The sequence below is a fragment of the Camarhynchus parvulus genome, unplaced genomic scaffold (assembly GCF_901933205.1).
Source record: "Camarhynchus parvulus unplaced genomic scaffold, STF_HiC, whole genome shotgun sequence".
Taxonomy (NCBI): Eukaryota; Metazoa; Chordata; class Aves; order Passeriformes; family Thraupidae; genus Camarhynchus; species Camarhynchus parvulus.
The window spans coordinates 121,658-143,411 of record NW_022148325.1 but is presented as its reverse complement, the minus strand read 5'-3'; the positions used below and the strand labels follow the sequence as shown (position 1 = coordinate 143,411).

The following is a 21,754-nucleotide window of genomic DNA, read 5'->3' as shown; positions in this document are numbered from 1 at the left end:
AACGAGGCCGAGCCGGGCTCTGTGTCGGTACCGAGCTGTACTGGGGACCCCGCCCCGCTAGAGCTGCGGGCTGAGCCCGGGGGGCGCCGCGCCGGGGCCGGGCCCGGGCCCGAATTCGGCCGCCAGGAAGGGCGCGGCGGGGCCGGGGAAGGGCAGCAGCGGCCCGGACAGCACCAGCGGCCCGAGCGCGAACAGCGCGGCCGGGTCCTCGGGGGGCGGCTGGGGGGGCGCGGGCGGGGGCAGCAGGGGGGGCCCCGCCGAGGTCTCGGGGACCCCCCCGGGCCCGGCGCCCCCCCCCTGGCGCCGCTTCTTGCCCTTGGCCGAGACCTTGCGGTTGCGGGTCTGGATGCCGTCCTTGCGCATCGTCAGCGGCCGGTTCACCTGCGGGGGAAACGGGGTTCGGGGGGGCCCAAAACGGGGGGTCCCCAAATCTGGGGGGGCATCCCCAAACCCGGGTGAGGGTCCCAAAACCCAGGAGGGGGCCCAAAATCCGGGGGGGTCCCCAAAATCCGGGGGGGGGTCCCCAAAATCCCGGGGGGTCCCCAAATCCAAGGGAGATTCTGGAATCCGGGATCTGGGGGGACACCCCCACAGTTCCCAGCCCACCTCCATCGGTGACTGAGCCCCACAATCCCTTCCCGCTCCCGCTCCCCGAGCTCAGAACCGGGCGGGTTTGGGGTCCTTGGGTGTCCTGGGGCGGTTCTGGGGGGACTCAGGGGCGTTTGGGGGCGTTTCAGGGATGGTTTGGGGTATTTTGGGATATTTTGGGGATATTTGGGGATATTTTGGGGTCCCTCACCTGGAGCAGTTTGTAGTACAAGCTGCAGGCGTTGCACACGGGGTGTGGGGTATTTTGGGGGTATTTTGGGGTATTTTGGGGTATTTTGGGGGGTATTTTGGGGTATTTTGGGGGGTATTTTGGGGTATTTTGGGGTATTTTGGGAATATCTGGGGATATTTTGGGATATTTTGGGCTATTTTAGGGATATTTAAGGGATATTTTGGGATATTTGGGGTCCCTCACCCGGTGCAGTTTGTAGTAGAGCCCGCAGGCGTTGCACACGGGGTTTGGGGTATTTTGGGGGTATTTTGGGATATTTGGGGATATTTTGGGATATTTTGGGGTATTTTGGGGATATTTTGGGATATTTTGGGTCCCTCACCCGGTGCAGTTTGTAGTACAAGCAGGTTGGGGATTTTAGGTATTTATGTTTGATTTTAGTAGTTTTTTATGGGCGCCGGGGAATATTTTAGGGATATTTTGGGATATTTTGGGGTTGTTTTGGGATATTTTGGGTCCCTCACCCGGTGCAGTTTGTAGTACAAGCCGCAGGCGTTGCACACGGGGTGTGGGGTATCTCAGGGATATTTTAGGGATATTTTGGGATATTTTGGGATATTTTAGGGTTGTTTTTGGGATATTTTGGGTCCCTCACCCGGTGCAGTTTGTAGTACAAGCCGCAGGCGTTGCACACGGGCTCCCCGCGGGGGCTGCGCCTCCACAGCGTGGTCGTGCTGGTCTGGCAGTTGCTGCAGACGGTGCCGGCGCGTTTGCTCACCAGCTGCCAGAGGGGGTCGGGTAAACGAGGGGGTTTGGGGGCGCTGGGAGGGGATTGGGGGGACAGAGGGGGTTTGGGGGCACTGAGAAGGGATTTGGGGGGTAAAGGGGGTTTGGGGGCACTGAGAGAGGATTTGGGGGCACTTGGAGGGGATTTGGGAGAGCAGAGAGGGTTTGGGGGCACTGAGAGGGGATTGGGGGGCACTGAGGGGGGATTGGGGGGACTCCAAGGGGTTTGGGGGTACTGGAAGGGGTTTGGGGGGTAAAAGGGGTTTAGGGGCACTGAGAGGGGATTGGGGGGGACAGAGGGGATTTAGGGGCACTGAGAGGGGATTTGGGGGCACTAGGAGAGGATTTTGGGGGCATAAAGGGGATTTGGGGGCACTGAGAGGGGTTTGGGGGGCACTGAGAGGGGTTTGGGGGGCACTGAGAGGGGGTTTGGGGTGGATTTGGGGCCTTAGGAAAGGGTTTGGGGAGACTAAAAGGGGAGTTGGGGGTGCAAGAAGGGGTTTGGGGGATTTTGGGGGGGACCAGAGAGAATTTTCGGATGTGAGGAGGGTTTAGGGGAATTTGGGGTGTCTGGGGGGGACTAGAGGGGATTTTGGGGTGTAAGGAGGGGTTTGGGGGGGATTTGGGGGGTTTTGGGGGGTAGCTGGGAGGGACCCGAGGGGGATTTGGGTTTGGGGGGAATTTGGGGGTCCCTGGGAGACCTGGGGTCCGCTAGATGGATTTTGGGGTCCCCGGTGTGTTTTTGAGGTTCCCAGGGTTATTTTAGGGTCCCTGGGGGGTTTTGGGGCTGACCAGGGCTATTTTAGGGTTCCTAGGTGTATTTTGGGGTCCCCGGGCTGCTTTGGGGGTTCCCAGGGTTATGTTGGGGCCCCAGGGTGGTTTTGGGGTGTATTTGGGGTGGTTTTGGGGTGCCAGGGTTATTTTGGGGTCCCGGGGTGGTTTTGGGGTGTATTTGGGCTCCCAGGGTGTATTTGGGGCATGTTTGGGGTGTATTTTGATGTATTTGGGGTATTTTTGGGGTGTATTTGGGCTCATGGGTGTGTTTGGGCTCCCGGGGTGTATTTGGGGTATATTTTGGTGTATTTGGGGTATATTTGGGGTGTGTTTGGTGTGTGTTTGGGGTATATTTGGGATATTTCGGGGTGTGTTTGGGGTATATTTGGGGTATTTCAGGGTGTATTTGGGGTGTATTTGGGGTATATTTGGGGTATGGGTGTTTTGGGGTATTTTGGGGTGTATTTGGGGTCTATTTGGGGTATTCGGGGTGTGTTTAGGGTGTGTTTGGGGTATATTTGGGGTATTTCAGGGTGTGTTTGGGGTGGTTTTGGGGTATATTTGGGGTATTTCGGGGTGTATTTGGGGTCTATTTGGGGTATTTAGGTTTTGGGGTATATTTGGGGTATTCGGGGTGTGTTTGGGGTGTATTTTGGTGTATTTGGTGTGTTTGGGGTGTGTTTGGGGTCTATTTGGGGTATTTCAGGGTGTATTTGGGGTGTATTTGGGGTATTTCAGGGTCTATTTGGGGTGTATTTGGGGTGTGTTTGCCGCCGCGGTGCCGGGGCTCTCACCAGGCGTTTCTTGGGGCGGATCAGGGGCCGGTTGTGCCCGTTGAGCCGGTGGTAGAGCCCGCAGGCGTTGCACAGGTAGTGCCCGGTGCCGTCCCGGCGCCACAGCGGCGTCGCCGTCGCCCCGCAGTTCACGCACTCGCGCGCCTCTGCCAGTACGGACCAGTGAGAGCCGGTACGGACCAGTATGGACCGGTATGGGCCGGTATGGGCCGGTATGGACCAGTACGGGCCAGTATGGACCGGTACGGACCGGTATGGACCAGTATGGACCAGTATGGACCAGTATGGACCGGTACGGACCAGTATGGACCAGTATGGACCAGTACGGGCCAGTGAGAGCCGGTATGGGCCGGTATGGGCCGGTATGGGCCGGTATGGACCAGTATGGACCGGTATGGACCAGTATGGACCGGTATGGACCAGTATGGACCGGTACGGACCGGTATGGACCAGTATGGACCGGTATGGACCGGTATGGACCGGTATGGACCAGTACAGACCAGTATGGACCAGTACGGACCAGTATGGACCAGTACGGACCAGTATGGACCAGTACGGACCAGTGAGAGCTGGTACGGACCAGTATAAACCAGTACGGACCAGTACGGACCAGTACGACCAGTACGGACCAGTATGGACCAGTACACACCAGTATGGACCAATACGGACCAGTATGGACCAATATGGACCAGTATGGACCAGTACAGACCATATGGCCCAGTATAAACCAGTACAGACCACCAGAGGGCAGCACCCCCCCAATACCCACGAAGTTCAGACTTTCTGCCCAGTATAAACCAGTACGGACCAGTATAAACCAGTACAGACCAGTACAGACCAGTATAAACCACTACACACCAGTACACACCATTATAAACCAGTATAAACCAGTACACACCAGTACAAACCCACATGGACCACCAGAGCACACAGCCCAGCACCCACCCCCAGTTCCCACACTCTGCCCAGTATCAACCAGTATAAACCAGTATGGACCAGTACGGACCACTGTGGAACAGCAGGCACCAGTATAAACCAGTACAGACCAGTACAGAATGTCCTGCACCAGTATAAACCAGTATAGACCACTATAAAATATCCTACACCAGTATAAACCAGTACAGACCAGTATGGAACAGTGAGCTCCAGTTTAAATAAATACAGACTAGTATAGAATGTCCTGCACCAGTGTAAACCAGTATAAACCAGTACAGACCACTATAGGATATCCTGCACCAGTATAAACCAGTACAAACCAGTATAAACCAGTACAGACCACTATAAACCAGTACAGACCACTAAAAACCAGCACAGACTGCTATAGAACAGCAGGCACCAGTATAAACCAGTACAGACCACTGTAGGATATCCTGCACCAGTATAAACCAGCATGGACCAGTATAAACCAATACAGACTGCTATGGAACAGCAGATACCAGTATAAGCCAGTATAAACCAGTATGGGCCAGCACAAACCAGCACAAGCCAACAAAACCAGCCTGTGCCCCAGTATGGACCAGTACCAGCTCCACTATAAACCAGTGCAACCCCAGTAAGCTCCCCAGTGCATCCCAGTATGAACCAGTGCCCCCCAGTGAGCCCCACCAGTCCCAGTCCCTCCCATTCCCCCCCAGTTCACGCCCAGTCCATCCCAGTCCCCCCCAGTCCCATTCCCAGTTTATCCCATTCCCAGTCTATCTATCCCAGTCTATCCCAGTCCCATTCCCAGTTTATCCCATTCCCAGTCTATCTATCCCAGTCTATCCCAGTCCCATTCCCAGTATATCCCAGTCTATCCCAGTGCCCCCCAGTCCCATTCCCAATCTATCTCACTCTATCCCATTCCCATTCCCAGTCTATCCCATTCCGGCTCCCGTTCCCATTCCCGCTCCCGTTCCCGTTCCCGTTCCCATTCCCGCTCCCGTTCCTGTTCCCGTTCCCAGTTTATCCCGTTCCCGTTCCCATTCCCGTTCCCAGTCTATCCCATTCCCGCTCCATCCCGTTCCCTTTCCTGTTCCCCATTCCCGTTCCCAGTCTATCCCGTTCCCATTCCCAGTCTATCCCGTTCCCGTTCCCGTTCCCGTTCCCAGTCTATCCGTTCCTGTTCCCATTCCCAGTCTATCCCGTTCCCATTCCCAGTCTATCCCGTTCCCATTCCCGTTCCCAGTCTATCCCGTTCCCGTTCCCATTCCCAGTCTATCCCGCTCCCGTTCCCAGTCTATCCCGTTCCCGTCTCCCGTTCCCAGTCTATCCCGTTCCCGTTCCGTTCCCGGTTCCCGTCCCGCTCCGTTCCCAGCTATCCGGTCTCCGGCAGTTCCGTTTCCCGTGCGTTCCGTTGCGGGCTGCGCAGTCTCCAACCGGGCGTCCGGGCCAGAGGGTTCCCAGCCCCCTCCCGCCCAGGGCACCAGGACAGCCGGCCTGGGACAGATCCCGTTGGCATTGTGGGTCCATTGCCCCAGCTGGGGGTCCGGGGCGCAGCCCAGGGTCCCATGGCAGCGGCCTGGGGACTGCGGCATTGGGACACGGGGGCATCGGGGACTTGTGGGGGGACCCCCCAGGGCCCCCCCCTCAGCCCAGGGCACCAGGGACAGCCGGCCTGGGGACATTGGGGACATTGGGGACATTGTGGGGACATTGGGGACATTGTGGGGACACCGGGGACCCCCCCCAGCCCAGGGCACCAGGGACAGCCGGCCTGGGGACATTGGGGACATTGGGGACATTGGGGACACGGGGGACATTGGGGACATTGTGGGGACACTGGAGACACTGGGGACATTGGGGACATTGTGGGGACATTGGGGACACCGGGGACATCGGGGACATTGGGGACATTGTGGGGCCATTGTGGGGACATTGGGGACCCCCCCCAGCCCAGGGCACCAGGGACAGCCGGCCTGGGGACATCAGGGGAGGGATGTCAGGGACAGGGGGGACACCGAGGGGGGGAACTGGGGACATGGGGGACATCAGGGACACGGGGGGGCCTTGGGGACACCAGGGACAGGTGGCCTGGAGACGGGGGGGGACATCAGGGACAGGCAGCCTGGGGACAGGGGGGACAGGAGGGGATGTCAGGGACAGGGGGGACAATGCGGGGGCATTGGGGACAGCGGGGACAGCAGGGACAATGTGGGGACACGGGGGGACATTGGGAACATCAGGGACATGGCGGGGACACGGGGGGACATTAGGGACGGGGGGGGACACAGGGACGTTAGGGATGGGGGGACATTGGGCCATGGGGACACTGGGGACATGGAGGGGACACGGGGGGCATTAGGGGCATGGGGGGAGGAACATGGGGGACGTCAGGGACACAGGGGACAGCTGTGACAGGGAGGGGACATTAGGGACATGGGGGGCATGGGGGTGCGTTGGGGACAAGGGGACAGAGAGGGCCTGGGGGGCAGGGGGGACATGGGGGGACACTGGGGACAAGGAGGGACAGCTGCCAGGGCCAAGGGGACATGGGGACATTGGGGGATGGAGGGACACAGGGGGTTGTGGGGCTTTGAGGGGACAAAGGGGGTGGCTGGGACAGAGGGGACAGGGGATGGGGGGGACAAAGGGGACACAGGGGACACTGGGGGGACACTGGGGGGACACAGGTGACAGGGGGGTGACAGAGGGGTGACTCGTGACACGGGGGGTGACACAGAGGTGACCCAGGTGACAGAAGTGACACGGGGGTGACATGGGGGTGACACAGGTACGGGTGACATGGGGGGGTGACCCAGGTGACCCAGGGGGTGATACAGAGGTGACGGGGGGTGTGACCCAGGGGTGACCCAGGGGTGACCCAGGTGACCCAGGGGTGACCCAGGGGTGCCCCGGGGTGACCCAGGTGACACAGGTACAGGTGACCCAGGGGTGCCCCGGGGTACCTGGCGCGGGGGGGAAGGGCCCCAGCAGCCCCCCCGGCTCCGGCCCCTCGGGCGCCCCCAGCCCCAGGAACGCTGCGGCCTCGTCCGGGAACGGGGGGGGCCCCTCCGGCCCCCCCAGCGTCACAAACTCCATGGGGACCCCAAACCCGGCACGGGGGGTGTGCCTGCAGGGAGAGCCCGGGTCAGCACCCCAAAACCCCAAATGTGCACCCCAAAAACCCAAAACCCCAAATCTGCACCCCAAACCCAGCACGGGATGTGCCTGCAGAGAGAGCCCGGGTCAGCACCCCAAAACCCCGAATGTGCACCCCAAAAACCCAAAACCCCAAATCTGCACCCCAAACCCAGCACGGGGTGTGCCTGCAGAGAGAGCCCGGGTCAGCACCCCAAAAACCCCAAATGTGCACCCCAAAACGCACGGGGGTGTGCCTGCAGGAGAGTGCACTCACCAAATGTGCACCCCAACGGCCCAACCGGTACGGGGTGTGCCTGCAGGGAGAGCCCGGGTCAGCACTCAAAAACCCAAATGTGCACCCCAAAAACCCCGAATGTGCACCCCAAAAACCCCAAAATCCCCGTGGGACCCCAAACCCGGTACGGGGTGTGCCTGCAGGGAGAGCCCGGGTCAGCACCCAAAAACCCCAAATGTGCACCCCAAAAACCCAAATGTGCACCCCAAAACCCCAAATGTGCACCCCAAAAACCCCAAAATCCCTGTGGGACCCCAAACCCGGCACGGGGGGTGTGCCTGCAGAGAGAGCCCGGGTCAGCACCCCAAAAACCCAAATGTGCATCCCAAAACCCCCTGTGGGACCCCAAATCAGCACCCCAAAACCAGCACAGGGTGTGCCTGCAGAGAGAGCCCAGGTCAGCACCCCAAAAACCCCAAAAACCCCTGAGTGACCCCAGATCAGCACCCCGAGATCCTGTGGGACCCCACATGAGCGCCCCAAACCCCTGAGTGACCCCAAAGCCCCAGACCCCTGAGTGCCCCCCAAATGACGCTCTGGACCCCCAGGACCCCAAACTCTCAGGCTGCCCAAATCGGGGGTCACGGCCACCCCCCCACAATTCTGCCCCAAACCCTGAAATTCCTAAATTGGGGGCTCCCGAACTCCAAAATCCCCAAACCGGGGGGTCCCGAACCCGGGAACCCCCAAACCCCGAAATCCCCAAACCCCAAACCAGTGACCCCCAAATCCCAAAATTTGAAACCGGGGACCCCCAAATCCCCGTGTGCCCCCAAACCCCAAAATCCCCAAACTGGGAACTCCCAAATCCCCCAAATGGGGACCCCCGAGCCCCTGGGAACCCCCAAACTCTGACCACCCCAAACTGGGGACCCCCGAACTCTGGGGACCCCCAAACCTCAACCACCCCAAACCGGGCACCCCCAAAACCCAAAATCTCCAAACCGGGGATCCCAAAACTCCTGGGAACCCCCAAACCCCCGGGTGCCCCCAAACCCCGACCACCCCAAAATGGGCAGCCCCAAACCCCAAAATTCCCGAAGTGGGGACCCCCAAACCCCTGGGGACCCCTGAACCCCCAAGAAAACCGGGCACCCCCGAACCCCAAAATCTCCAAACTGGGCAGCCCCAAACCCCAAAATCCTCAAACCAAGGACCCCAAAACGCCAAATTGGGGGCTCCCAAACCCCAAAATCCTCAAATCTCCAAACTGGGACCCCCAAACCCCTGGGTGCCCCCAAACCCCCAAATCCCCAAACTGGGACCCCCGAACCCCAAAATCCCCAAACCAGAGACCCCTGAACCCCAAAATCCCCAAACTGGGACCCCCGAACCCCAAAATCCCCAAACCAGAGACCCCTGAACCCCAAAATCCCCAAACTGGGACCCCCGAACCCCAAAATCCCCAAGCCAGGGACCCCAAAACCCCTGGGTGCCCCCGAACCCCAAAATCCCCAAAGTGGGACCCCCACCCCCCCGGTGCCCCGTTTTGGGGTCCCTCCCCCCCGGACCCCCCCGAACCCCCAAACCCGGGGGGGTCCCTGACCTGGAGCCGCCGTGTCCGTCCCTGTCCCGCTGTCCTGGCCCGGACAGACAGACGGACACGGGGGAAGGGTGGGAGGGGCTCCAGGACCCCACCCCTGCCCCTCCCCCCCCCCTTGGACACCCCAAAATCTGGGGGGGCCCTGGGCGGGTCTGGGGGCTCGGAGCTCACCTGGCGCTGCGGGGCCCGCGGGGTTTGGGGGATCTGGGGGCGCTCTGGGGGTTTGGGGCGCTCTGGGGGTTTTGGGGCGCAGGCCGGGGGGGCGGTAACGGCCCCGGGGCTGCCCGGCGCTGATAAGGCCTTATCAGATCCGGGGGCCGCGGCGGTTGCGGGGGGGCCGGGCGGGGCCGGGGCCTTTATCAGCTCCGGCCAGAGCGGGGGCAGGGCCTGGGCACCGGGACACCCCAAAAACGGCGATGGCACCCCAAAATGGGAATGGCACCCCAAAAATGGGAATGGCACCCCAGAGCGGGGGCAGGGCCTGGCCACCGGGACACCCCGAAAAGGCAATGGCACCCCAAAATGGGGAATGGCACCCCAAAAATGGGGAATGGCACCCCAGAGCGGGGGCAGGGCCTGGGCACCGGGACACCCCGAAAACGGCGATGGCACCCCAAAAATGGCCCCCCAAAAATGGGAATGGCACCCTAGAGAGGGGACAGGGCCTGGCCACGGGGACACCCCAAAAACGGCGATGGCACCCCAAAAATGGGGGGACAGCCCAAAAACGGCAATGGCACCCCAAAAATGGGAATGGCACCCCCAAATTCCACACTGACAGCCCAGAGTGGGGACAGGGCCTGGGCACAGAGGGACACCCCAAAAACGGCACCCCAAAAATGGGGGGACAGCCCAAAAACGGGGAATGGGAGAGGGAGTGGCACCCCAGAGAGGGAGCAGGGCCTGGCCACGGGGACACCCCAAAAACGGCACCCCAAAATGGGAATGGCACCCCAAAAATGGGAATGGCACCCCATAAATGGGGAATGGCACCCCCAAATTCCACACTGACAGCCCAGAGCGGGGACAGGGCCTGGGGGACAGACACCCCAAAACCAGCACCCCAAAACCGGGAATGGCACCCCCAAAACCGGACAGACACCCCAGAGCGGGGACAGGGCCTGGGCACGGAGGGACACCCCAAAAACGGCACCCCAAAAATGGGGGGACAGCCCAAAAATGGGAATGGCACCCCAAAAATGGGAGTGGCACCCCAAATTCCACACCGACACCCCAAAAACGGGAATGGCACCCCAAATTCCACACTGACACCCCAAAATGGGACCAGCACCCCAAATTTGGCAGTGACCCCTCCAATTCAGCCCAAAACTGAGAACTGGCACCCCAAATTCCAGCCTGGCACCCCAAATTTCAGCCTGGCACCCCAAATTTCAGGGCTTTTACCCCAATATCAGAACCTGACACCCCAAATTTGGGGGTTTTGGCCCAAATTTCAGGGATTTCAGCCACAAATTTGACGTTTTCAGCTCGAAATCTGCAATTTTCAAGCTGATTTCTTTTTTTTTTCGAAAATTGGATGTTTGACCCATAAATACAGAAATTTGGCATTTTTAGCCCCAAAATTTGAGATTTTAAGGGAAAGAACAAGGAAATGAACCTAAAATTTGTCAGTTTTGGCCCAAAAGTGAAGTTTCCACCATGAAATTTGAGGCTGTCGAGTAAAAATTTGGGATTTTCAGCAGCAAAATGGGGATTTTTGAGCCCCAAATTTGACATTTTTAGGCCTCAATAAACCCAAAAAAAGAACATTTTTGAGGGAAAAATGGAGTCGGGAGCAACAAATTTTGAATTTCAGGGTAAAATTCAGGGGTTTCAACCTAAAATTTGAGATCTTTGGACCAAAGTTCAGGACTTCCAGCCCAAAATTTGAGGTTTCAGGGTAAAATTCAGCATTTCCAGCCAAAGTTTGGGGTTTTCAGCCTGAAATTCACCGTGTTGGCATCAAAATGGGGATTTTCAGTCCTAAGTTCATTTTTTTGGTAACAAACCAGGGGATTTCAGCCCCAAATTTTGCATTTCCAGGACACAAAATTGGGGTTCCCAGGAGAAATGGAGCCGAGTCCCAAACCTGGGTGGTTTTCCCCTGAAATGAGGCAGTTTTATCTGAAATTGTTAAATTCACTCCCAGATTGGGGCTTTCAGACACCAAACTGAGAATTTTGACCTTAATAACAAAATTTGGAGATTTTTTTTTGGTCCAAAATTCTCATTTTTGGCACCAAAGTCAGTCTTTTTACCCCAAATTCGGCATTTTCTGCCCCAAAAACTGGAGATTCTCCACCCAAAATTGGAATTTTCAGCCTGGAATTTCTATTAGCAACCCCAAAAATTTGGATGTTTCAGCTCAAAATTACAAATTCCAACCCAAAACTGGCAGTCTTCACCCAAAATTAGGAGTTCCAACCCAAAACTGGGAGTTTTAATCTAAATTTGGGCTTTTCAAGGCAAAGCTGAAAGTTTTCCCTGTAAAACTGGAAATTTGCAGCCTGAAATTGGGGATTTTGTAACAAAACTCAGCAATTCTCACCCTGAAACTGAACATTTTCCGCCCCACGTTTCCAACCCCCAAAATGAAGATTTTTTTTCTCTCCTCACCTGCGATTTGGGCTCAAATCTGGAGGTTTTGGGTCCATCCTGGGTGGTTTTCATTTCCTGCTGCAGCTCTGGCCCCAAATCCGAGGTTTTCACCCCAAATCCGGGGGATTTTGCCCAAAATCCGAGGTTTTCACCCCAAAATCCGAGGTTTTCACCCCAAATCCGGGGGATTTTGCCCAAAATCCGAGGTTTTCACCCCAAATCCGGGGGTCTGGGGTGGATTTTCCCTGTTTTTGCCACTCCCGGTGCTGCTGGTTTGGGGCTGGGGGGCTCTGGGGTCTCCCCAAATCCGGGGGGAAATTTGGGGGTCCCCGGGGGGGGGTCAATGGGGCCGGGGTGGGGAGGGGTCCCCAAAATGGGGAGGGGGGTGGGGCAGGGGGGGGGGGTCTCCCGGGGGGTCCCCAAGTTTGGGGAGGGGTCCCAGGGGAGCAGTGGGGGTCCCCCAGGATGGGGAGGGGTCTCGGGGGTCTCCAGTATTGGGGAAGGGTCCCGAGACCCCAGGGGGGGTCAGTGGGGGTCCCCATATTGGGGAGGGGTCCCAGGGCCCTGCAGGGGTTGGGGGTTTCTCAGGGGTCCCCCATATTGGGGAGGGGTCTCGGGGCCCCCTGGGAGTGTCACTGGGGGTCCCAGGGCCCCGGGGGGCTCTCAGGGCTCCCCCAGGATGTGTGGGGGTCTCAGGGCTCCCCCACATTGGGGAGGGGTCCCAGGGCCCCGCAGGTGTCAATGGGGGTCCCCTACACTGGGTTGGGGTCTCTCAGGGGTCCCCCAAGCTGGGGAGGGTTCTCAGGGTTCCCCCATATTGGGGGGGGTCTCAGGGTTCCCCCATATTGGGGAGGGGTCCCAGGGCCCCGGGGGTCTCTCAGGGCTCCCCCGGGCTGGGGAGGGGTCTCAGGGCCCCCCGGGGGGGCAGCTCCAGCGCCGTGTCCAGGCTGAACTCGGGGGGCGGCCGCGGCCCCCCCGGGGGCGGGGGCGGGCTCAGCTCCTGCGGCCCAAAGAAGAAAGGGTGCAGCAGGGCCTGGGGGGAGGGGCGGGGGGGTCAGCGGGGCCTGGGGGGCCGGGACCCCCCCCCAAAAAATGGGGAAGGGGAGGGGTCTGTGTGACCCCCCCCGCAGAGGGCCCTGGGGCCATCAGTCCCTGAGACCCCCCCAAAAACACATCTGGGACCCCCAAACACACCTGGAACCCCCCAAACACACCTGGGACCCCCCAAATACACCTGGGACCCCCAAAAACACACCTGGGACCCCCAAATACACCTGGGACCCCCCCAAACACACCTGGAACCCCCCAAATACACCTGGGACCCCCAAACTCACCTGGGACCCCCCCAAACACACCTGGAACCCCCCAAATACACCTGGGACCCCCCCAAAAACACACCTGGGACCCCCCAACCACACCTGGGACCCCCCAAACACACCTGGGACCCCCCCAAAATCCTCCCCAGCCCTCTGGGACCCCCAGACCCCCCCTTGGCTCTCACCTGTTGGGCTCAGGGTTGGAGCCTCACCTGGTGCCCGAGCGGGGCTGAGCTGAGGCTCCAGCAGGGACCCCCCAAACCCCCCAAATTCTCCCCAGGACCCCCCAAATCCCCCCTGCCCCTCCCCTGCTGAGCTCCTGTGCACAGGTGCGGGCGGTACCTGAGCAGGAGCTGCAGTGGGGCCCACCTGGGGCTCTGGCAGCTCCACCAGGGCGACCCTGGGACCCCCAAAGCCCCCCAAGACCCCCAAATCCCCCCCGTCCATACCTGGTGTGCCTGCGGGCACAGCTGTGCCAGGTACGGCAGCAGGTCCAGGGCTCCATCACGGGTATCCCCGTTCCCCAGTGCTCCCAGTGCTCCCAGTGCCCCCAGTCCCTCCCAGTTCCCCATTCTCCCATTCCCCCAGTCCCTCCCAGTCCCTCCCAGTTCCCCCAGTACCTGGTGTGCCCACAGGCACAGCCGTGCCCAGTAGCGCAGCAGCTGCCGCAGCAGGTCCAACACAGCCAATCTGGGGTCCCTCAGTTCCCCCCAGTGCTCCCAGTCCCTCCCAGTCCCTCCCAGTTCCCCCAGTTCCCCATTCTCCCATTCCCCCAGTCCTTCCCAGTTCCCCCAGTACCTGGTGTGCCCACAGGCGCAGCTGCGCCTGGTACTGCAGCAGATCCAGTGCAGCCAATTTAGGGTACCCCAGTCCCTCCCAGTGCTCCCAGTCTGTCCCAGTCCCCCAGTTCCCCGTTCTCCCATTCCCCCAGTCCCCCCAGTCCCCCCCAGTCCGTGCTCCCAGTCCGTACCTGGTGTGCCCACGGGCGCACTTGTGCCCGGTAGCGCAGCAGGTCCAGGGCTCCAGCACGGGTACCCCAGTCCCTCAGTCCCTCCCAGTGCTCCCAGTCCCTCCCAGTTCACCCCAGTCCGTACCTGGTGTGCCCGAGGGCGCCGCAATGCCCGGTACTGCAGCAGGTCCAGGGCTCCATCACGGGTACCCCAGTTCCCCCAGTCCCCCCCAGTCCCTCCCAGTCTCCCCAGTTCCCCCAGTCCCTCCCAGCCTGTCCCACTCCCTCCCAGTCCCTCCCAGTCCCCCCAGTTCCCATACCTGGTGTGCCCGCGGCCGCAGCCGTGCCCGGTACCACAGCAAGTCCAGGGGTCCATCACGGGTACCCCAGTTCCCGCAGTTCCCCATTCTTCCATTCCCCCAGTCCCCCCAGTCCCCCAGTACCTGGTGTGCCCGCGGGCTCAGCTGTGCCTGGTACTGCAGCAAGTCCAGGGGTCCAGCACAGGTACCCCAGTTCCCGCAGTTCCCCCAGTCCCCCAGTTCCCCATTCTTCCATTCCCCCAGTCCCTCCCAGTCCCCCCAGTTCCCCAGTACCTGGTGTGCCCACGGGCGCAGCTGTGCCTGGTACTGCAGCAAGTCCAGGGGTCCATCACGGGTACCCCAGTTCCCGCGGTTCCCCATTCTCCCAGTCCCTCCCAGTCTGTCCCAGTCTGTCCCAGTCCGTACCTGGTGTGCCCGCGGGCGCAGCCGTGCCCGGTACTGCAGCAGCTGCTGCAGCAGGTCCAGCGCAGCGGGGTCAGCGCCCGGCACCAGCAGCTGCAGCGGCGGCGCCGCCCGCGGCCGGAACCGCAGCTTGGGGAAATCCGGCAGCTGCGACAGCTCCTGCGGGGACAGGAACCAGTGTAAACCAGTACGGACCAGTATAAACCTGTAGGGACCTGTATGAACCAGCATAAACCAGTATGGACCAGTATGGACCAGCATAAACCAGTATGGACCAGTATGGACTAGCATAAACCAGTATAGACCAATATGGACTAGCATAAACCAGTATGGACCAGTGTGCCCCAGCACAGGCCAGTACAGGCCCATGGGCAGAACCAGAGCCTGGGGAAATCCAGCAGCTGCGACAGCTCCTGCGGGGACAGGCACCAGTATAAACCAGTATGGGCCAGTATAAACCAGTATGAACCAGTATGGACCAGTATGGACCAGTATGGGCCAGTATAAACCAGTATGGACCAGTATGGACCAGTATGGACCAGTATGGGCCAGTATAAACCAGTATGAACCAGTATGGACCAGTATGGATCAGTATGGACCAATATAAACCACTATGGGCCAGCATAGACCAGTATAAACCAGTAAGGACCAGTGCAGAGCAGTATGGGCTAATACAGACCAGTGCAGGCCAGTATGGGCCAATACAGACCGGTATGGACCAGTGTGGGCCAGTATGAACCAGTATGGATCAGAATGGACCAGTGCGGCCCAGTGGAAACCAGTGCAGACCAGTATGGACTGGTATAGACCAGCACAGGCCAATATAAACCAGTATAAATTTGTGTATAAACTACCACTGACTAGTATACACCAGTATAAACCAGTACACGAGACCCGACCAGTAGGCACCACATATACCAGTACACACGACAATGCACCAGCATAAACCAGTACAGACCAGTATAAAACAGTACAGACCAGTATAAACCAGCGCAGAACAGCATAAACCAGTACAGACCAGTATAAACCAGTGCACACCAGTGTGTCCCAGTGCACACCAGTGCCCCCAGTGCCTCCCATTGTCCTTCTGCCACTCTCCCAGTCTGTCCCAGTGCTCCCAGTGCTCCCAGTGCCCCTCTCCCAGTCCGTCCCAGTCCGTCCCAGTGCTCCCAGTACCGGCCAGTCCCTGGGGCTGGGCGTTCCCAGCGCCCTGAGCACGCAGCACAGCTGCTCGATGTCGTTCTCCCCCGGGAACAGCGGCGACAGCGTCAGCAGCTCCCCGAAAATGCAGCCCACGGCCCTGGGGGGGGACAGGGGGGTCAGGGGGACCCCAAAACCTCACAGGGACCCCCGAAATCCCACAGGGACCCCAAAACCCCACAGGGACACCCCCAATCCCAGGGCATCCCCAAAACCTCACAGGGACCCCAAAACCTCACAGGGACCCCCGAAATCCCACAGGGATCCCCAAAATCCCAAATGGATCCCCAAAACCCCACAGGGACCCCAAAACCTCACAGAGACCCCCCCAATCCCAGGGCATCCCCAAAACCTCACAGGGACCCCAAAACCTCACAGGGACCCCCCCAATCCCAGGGCATCCCCAAAACCTCACAGGGACCCCAAAACCTCACAGGGACCCCCCCAATCCCAGGGCATCCCCAAAATCCCACAGGGACCCTCCTGATCCTGCAGGGACCCCCAAAATCCCAGGGGATCCTCCAAATCCCAGGGGACATCCCAAATCCCAGGAGGACACCCCAAAAATCCCGGGGGATCCCCAAAATCCCGGGGGACCCCCCAAAATCTCAGTGGATCCCCCAAATCCCAGGGGGACCCCCTAAAATCTCAGGGGATGCCCAAAATCCCATGGGACCCCAAAATCCCACAGGGACCACCCGATCCCAGGGGATTCCCAAAAATCAATGAGGACACCCCAAAATCCCCAGGGGACACCCCAAAAATCCCACAGGGACCCCCAAAATCCAGGGGAGATCCCCAAAACCCAGGGGGGCACTCCAAAATCCCAGGGGATCCCCCAAAAAACCCAGGGTGACATCCCAAAATGTCATAGGGACACCCCAAAATCCCGAGAGACCCCCAAAATCCTGGGGGACCCCCAAAATCCCATGGGACTCCCAAAATCCCCAGGGGATGCCAAATCACAGAGGGGCACCCCAAAATCCCACAGGGAGCACCCAATCCCAGGTGACTCCCAAAATCCCGGGGGACACCCCAAAATCCGAGGGACCCCCAAAATCCCGGGGGATCCCCCAAAATCCCAGGGGATCCCCAAAAATCCCGGGGGACCCCCAAATCCCAGGGGGACCCCCTAAAATATCAGGGGATGCCCAAAATCTCAGGGGGACACCCCAAAATCCCACAGGGACCCTCCCTGGATCCCAGGGGATCCCCCAAATGCCAGAGTGATCCCCAAAATCCCAGGGGATCCCCAAAATCCCAAGGGATCCCCAAAATCCCATAGGACCCCGAAAATCCCAAGGGACCTCCAAAATCCCAGAGGGACACCCCAAAATCCCATGGGACCCCCAAAATCCGAGGGGACCCCCAAAATCCCGGGGGATCCCCAAACTCCCACAGGGACCCCCAAAATCCCGGGGGATGCCAAATCCCAGAGGGACACCCCAAACTCCCACAGGGACCCCCAAACTCCCAGGGGATCCCCAAACTCCCACAGGGACCCCCAAACTCCCACAGGGACCCCCAAACTCCCACAGGGACCCCCCAAAGTCCCGGGGCGCTCACCACAGGTCCACGCCCTCGTCGTAGTGCCGCGCGCCGTAGAGCAGCTCGGGCGCTCGGTACCACCTGCAACAACGGGGGGGTCAGGGGGTCCCCCGCATTTTGGGGGGACAGCGCGGCCCCCGGGGGGGGGACACCCCCAGCTCGGTACCTGGTGGCCACCTGGTGGCTGTAGGGGCGGCCCGAGGGGGGGCCCAGCAGCCGCGCCAGCCCGAAATCCGCCAGCTTGAGGCGCCCGGCGCTGTCCAGCAGCAGATTGGCCGGCTTGAGGTCCTGCACCCCAAAAACGGCCTCAGGGGGGACCCCGATGCTCGGGGAACCCCCCCAGACCGGGAACACCCCCAGACTGTGGGTATCCCCTCGATTTTGGGGTGCCCCAACACTTTCAATCCCTGTGCAGATGTTGGGGTCCCCCCAGCGCCCACCCCGGGTTTGGGGTGTCCTGCAGCTCTCTGAGCCTCTTCCACTCCGATTTTGGGGTCCCCACCCCAGTTTTGGGGGGCTCGCGTGGGGGAGGTGCCTCCCTCCAGTGCCAGGGTCCCCCCCAGTTTTGGGGTCCTCCCTTATTTCGGGGCCCCTCACCCAGCGCAGCCAGCGGTGCTGGTGTCCCCCCATTCCCAATGCCCCCCATTCCCCATGGTTTTGGGGTCCCTCACCCCGTTTTTGGGGTCCCCTGTCCTGGTTTTGGGGTCCCCATCCCATTTTCAGGGTCCCCATTCCCATTTTTGGGGTCCCCATTCCCATTTTTGGGGTCCATCACCCTGTGCATGAGGTGCTGGCCGTGTACGTGGCCCAGCCTCCCCATTTTCGGGGTCCCTCACCCCGTTTTTGTGGTCCCCGATCCCATTTTTGGGGTTCCCATTCCCATTTTTGGGGCCCCTAACCCCATTTTGGGGTTCCCTTATCCCATTTTTGGGGTCCCTCACCCCATTTTTGGGGTCCCTATCCCATTTTTGGGGTCCCCATTCCCATTTTTGGGGTCCCTCACCCCGTTTTGGGGTCCCCATTCCCATTTTTGGGGTCCCTCACCCCGTTTTGGGGTCCCCATTCCCATTTCTGGGCTCTCCATTCCCATTTTCTGGGTCCCTCACCCCGTTTTCGGGGTCCCTCACCCCATTTTTGGGGTTCCCATTCCCGTTTTCGGGGTCCCTAACCGCATTTTGGGGTTCCCCATTCCCATTTTTGGGGTCTCCATTCCCATTTTCTGGGTTCCTCACCCCATTTTGGGGTCCCTCATCCCATTTTCTGGGTCCCTCACTCCATTTTTGGGGTTCCCATTCCCATTTTCGGGGTCCCCATTCCCATTTTCGGGGTCCCTCACCCCGTTTTCGGGGTCCCTATCCCATTTTGGGCTCCCCATTCCCATTTTTGGGGTCCCTCACCCCGTTTTGGGGTCCCCATTCCCATTTGTCTCTTCCCATTTTCGGGTCCCTCACCCCATTTTTGGGGTCCCCATTCCCATTTTCGGGGTTCCCATTCCCGTTTTCGGGGTCTCTCACCCCGTTTCCGGGGTTCCCATTCCCATTTTTGGGGTCCCCATTCCCATTTTCGGGCTTCCCATTCCCGTTTTGGGGTTCCCATTCCCCATTTTCGGGGTCCCTCACCCCGTTTTCGGGGTCCCCATTCCCATTTTCGGGGTCCCTCACCCCGTTTTCGGGGTCCCCATTCCCGTTTCCGGGGTCCCTCACCCCATTTTAGGGTCCCCATTCCCATTTTCGGGGTCCCTCACCCCATTTTTGGGGTCCCCATTCCCATTTTTGGGGTCCCCATTCCCGTTTTCGGGGTCCCTCACCCCATTTTCGGGGTCCCTCACCCCATTTTCGGGGTCCCCATTCCCGTTTTCGGGGTCCCTCACCCCATTTTCGGGGTCCCCATTCCCATTTTCGGGGTCCCTCACCCCATTTTCGGGGTCCCCATTCCCGCTTTCGGGGTCCCTCACCCCATTTTCGGGGTCCCCATCCCGTTTTCGGGGTGCCTCACCCCTTTTGCGGCCCCATTCCCGTTCGGGGCCCTCACCCCGCAGGGTCACCCTGGCCAGCAGCGGCCCTCCCCCAGGCCGGGGGCAGCAGGGCCCCTCACCGGGCGGCGCGGCGCCGCCGCCCGCAGGAGCCCCCCCAGGTCCCCAACGAGCAGCTCGAGCGCCAGAACCACGGCCGGGCCCTGGGCGAAGGCGGCACGGAGCCGGATCACCTGCGGGGACAGGGACAGTGACAGTGACAGTGACACAGTGACAGTGACAGTGACACAGCGACACCGGGGCCAGAACCACGGCGGGGCCCTGGGCAAAGGCGGCGCGGAGCACGGATCACCTGCGGGGACAGGGACAGTGACAGTGACACAGTGACAATGGGGACAGTGACAGTGACACCGGGACAGTGACACCAGGACAGTGACAGTGACACAGTGACACCAGGGCCAGAACCACGGCGGGGCCCTGGGCGAAGGTGGCACGGAGCCGGATCGCCTGTGGGGACAGGGACAGTGACACAGTGACAGTGACACAGTGACAATGGGGACAGTGACACAGCGACACCGGGGCCAGAACCACGGCGGGGCCCTGGGCAAAGGCGGCACGGAGCCGGATCACCTGTAGGGACAGGGACACTGGGGACAGTGACACAGTGACAATGGGGACAGTGACAATGGGGACAGTGACAATGGGGACAGTGACAATGGGGACAGTGACAGTGACACTGGGACAGTGACACAGCGACACCGGGGCCAGAACCACGGCCGGGCCCTGGGCGAAGGCGGCACGGAGCTGGATCACCTGCGGGGACAGGGACAGTGACAGTGACAGTGACACAGTGACAGTGACACAGTGACAATAGGGACAGTGACAGTGACACCAGGACAGTGACACCAGGACAGTGACAGTGACACAGTGACACCAGGGCCAGAACCACGGCAGGGCCCTGGGTGAAGGCAGCACGGAGCTGGATCACCTGCGGGGACAGCAATGGGGACAGTGACACCAGGACAGTGACAGTGACACTGGGACAGCAACAGTGACAGTGACACCGGGGACAGTGACAGTGACACAGCGACACCAGGACAGTGACAGTGACACTGGGACAGTGATAGTGACAGTGACACAGTGACACCGGGGACAGTGACAGTGACACCGGGGACAGTGACAGTGACACAGCGACAGTGACACCAGGGCCAGAACCACAGCAGGGCCCTGGGTGAAGGCAGCACGGAGCTGGATCACCTGCGGGGACAGCAATGGGGACAGTGACACCAGGACAGTGACAGGGACACCTGGGACAGCGACAGTGACAGTGACACCGGGGACAGTGACAGTGACACCAGGACAGTGACAGTGACACAGCGACACCGGGGCCACAACCACGGCGGGGCCCTGGGCGAAGGTGGCCCGGAGCCGGATCGCCTGTGGGGACAACAGGGACAGTGACACCTGGGACAGTGACACCTGGGACAGTGACACCTGGGCAAAGGCGGCCCAGAGCTGGATCACCTGCGGGACAGCAGAGACAGCAGGGGACAGTGACACCTGGGGGGGACACCGAGATTGCAGACAGATCACCTGCGGGGACAGAGGGGGGACATCACTGGGACTATAAGGGGGGCACCAGGGACTCGGGGGGGGCACCAGGGAATCGGGGGCACCCCGGATTTGGGGTCCCCGGGCTCAGGGGTCACTCGAGGGTCACTCGGGGGTCACTCGGGGTCACTCGGGGGTCGCTCACGTGGGGGTGGGCCTCCATCTCGCGCAGGGCCTTGATCTCGCGCAGGGTCTGTGGGGGCAGCCCCTCCTCGGGGCGCCGCAGCGGCACCTTCTTGAGAGCCACCAGCTCCCCGGTCTGGGGGGACACGGGGTCAGGCAGGCCCCGCCGGGCCGCGTTCCCCACCCCAGCCCCCGGCCCGGCCCCACCTCGCGGTGCTTGGCCTTGAACACGACGCCGTGCGCGCCCTCCCCGATGCGGCCCAGCACGATGTACTGCTCCATGCCGCGGGGCATTGTGGGCCGGCTCCGTCCTCCACCGCCCCACACTGCCCCGCGCCGAGCCCGCCGCACCTGGTTGCCATGGGGATAGGCCCCGCCCCTGACAACCAGCCCTGGCAACGGCCAATAGCGTCCCGCTCTGCGCAATGAGGCCCCGCCCCTAGCAACGCACTCCCTGGCAACAGGCCACGCCCCTAGCATACCTCGCTGCATCCTAGTAAACCCCGCCCCTAGAAACCCGATCAGGCCCCGCCCCTAGCAAAGCAACGGACACTTAGCACCGCGGGCCAGATCCCCAGCAACGAGGCCCGCCCATAGCAACGGAGCTCCGCCCCTTAGCAACCAGACCCCGCCCCGCCAGCATCCCCCGCTCCCCGGCAACCGCGCCCCGCCCTTGGCAA

The 21,754-nt window shown here is 60.6% G+C and overlaps 2 protein-coding genes across 2 annotated transcripts; both read right to left on the bottom strand.

The window, feature by feature from the left end:
* Positions 1 to 11: 11 nt before the first annotated feature.
* Positions 12 to 11,763, bottom strand: GATA1 (GATA binding protein 1). The gene is made up of 6 exons (XM_030970263.1): positions 11,652 to 11,763; positions 7,023 to 7,186; positions 5,465 to 5,731; positions 3,136 to 3,281; positions 1,437 to 1,562; positions 12 to 381 (listed from the first exon to the last, which is right to left on the bottom strand). The coding sequence occupies exons 1-6, from the start codon at positions 11,687 to 11,689 to the stop codon at positions 58 to 60; spliced, it is 1,065 nt and encodes a 354-aa protein (XP_030826123.1). The 5' UTR covers positions 11,690 to 11,763; the 3' UTR covers positions 12 to 57.
* Positions 11,764 to 12,506: 743 nt separating this feature from the next.
* Positions 12,507 to 21,383, bottom strand: CDK20 (cyclin dependent kinase 20). Its single transcript, XM_030970280.1, has 9 exons — positions 21,282 to 21,383; positions 21,097 to 21,210; positions 19,413 to 19,573; positions 18,144 to 18,180; positions 17,535 to 17,656; positions 17,387 to 17,449; positions 15,797 to 15,920; positions 14,624 to 14,779; positions 12,507 to 12,666 (listed from the first exon to the last, which is right to left on the bottom strand). Exons 1-9 carry the CDS (start codon positions 21,366 to 21,368, stop codon positions 12,511 to 12,513), a joined length of 1,020 nt encoding a protein of 339 aa, XP_030826140.1. The 5' UTR covers positions 21,369 to 21,383; the 3' UTR covers positions 12,507 to 12,510.
* Positions 21,384 to 21,754: the final 371 nt, after the last annotated feature.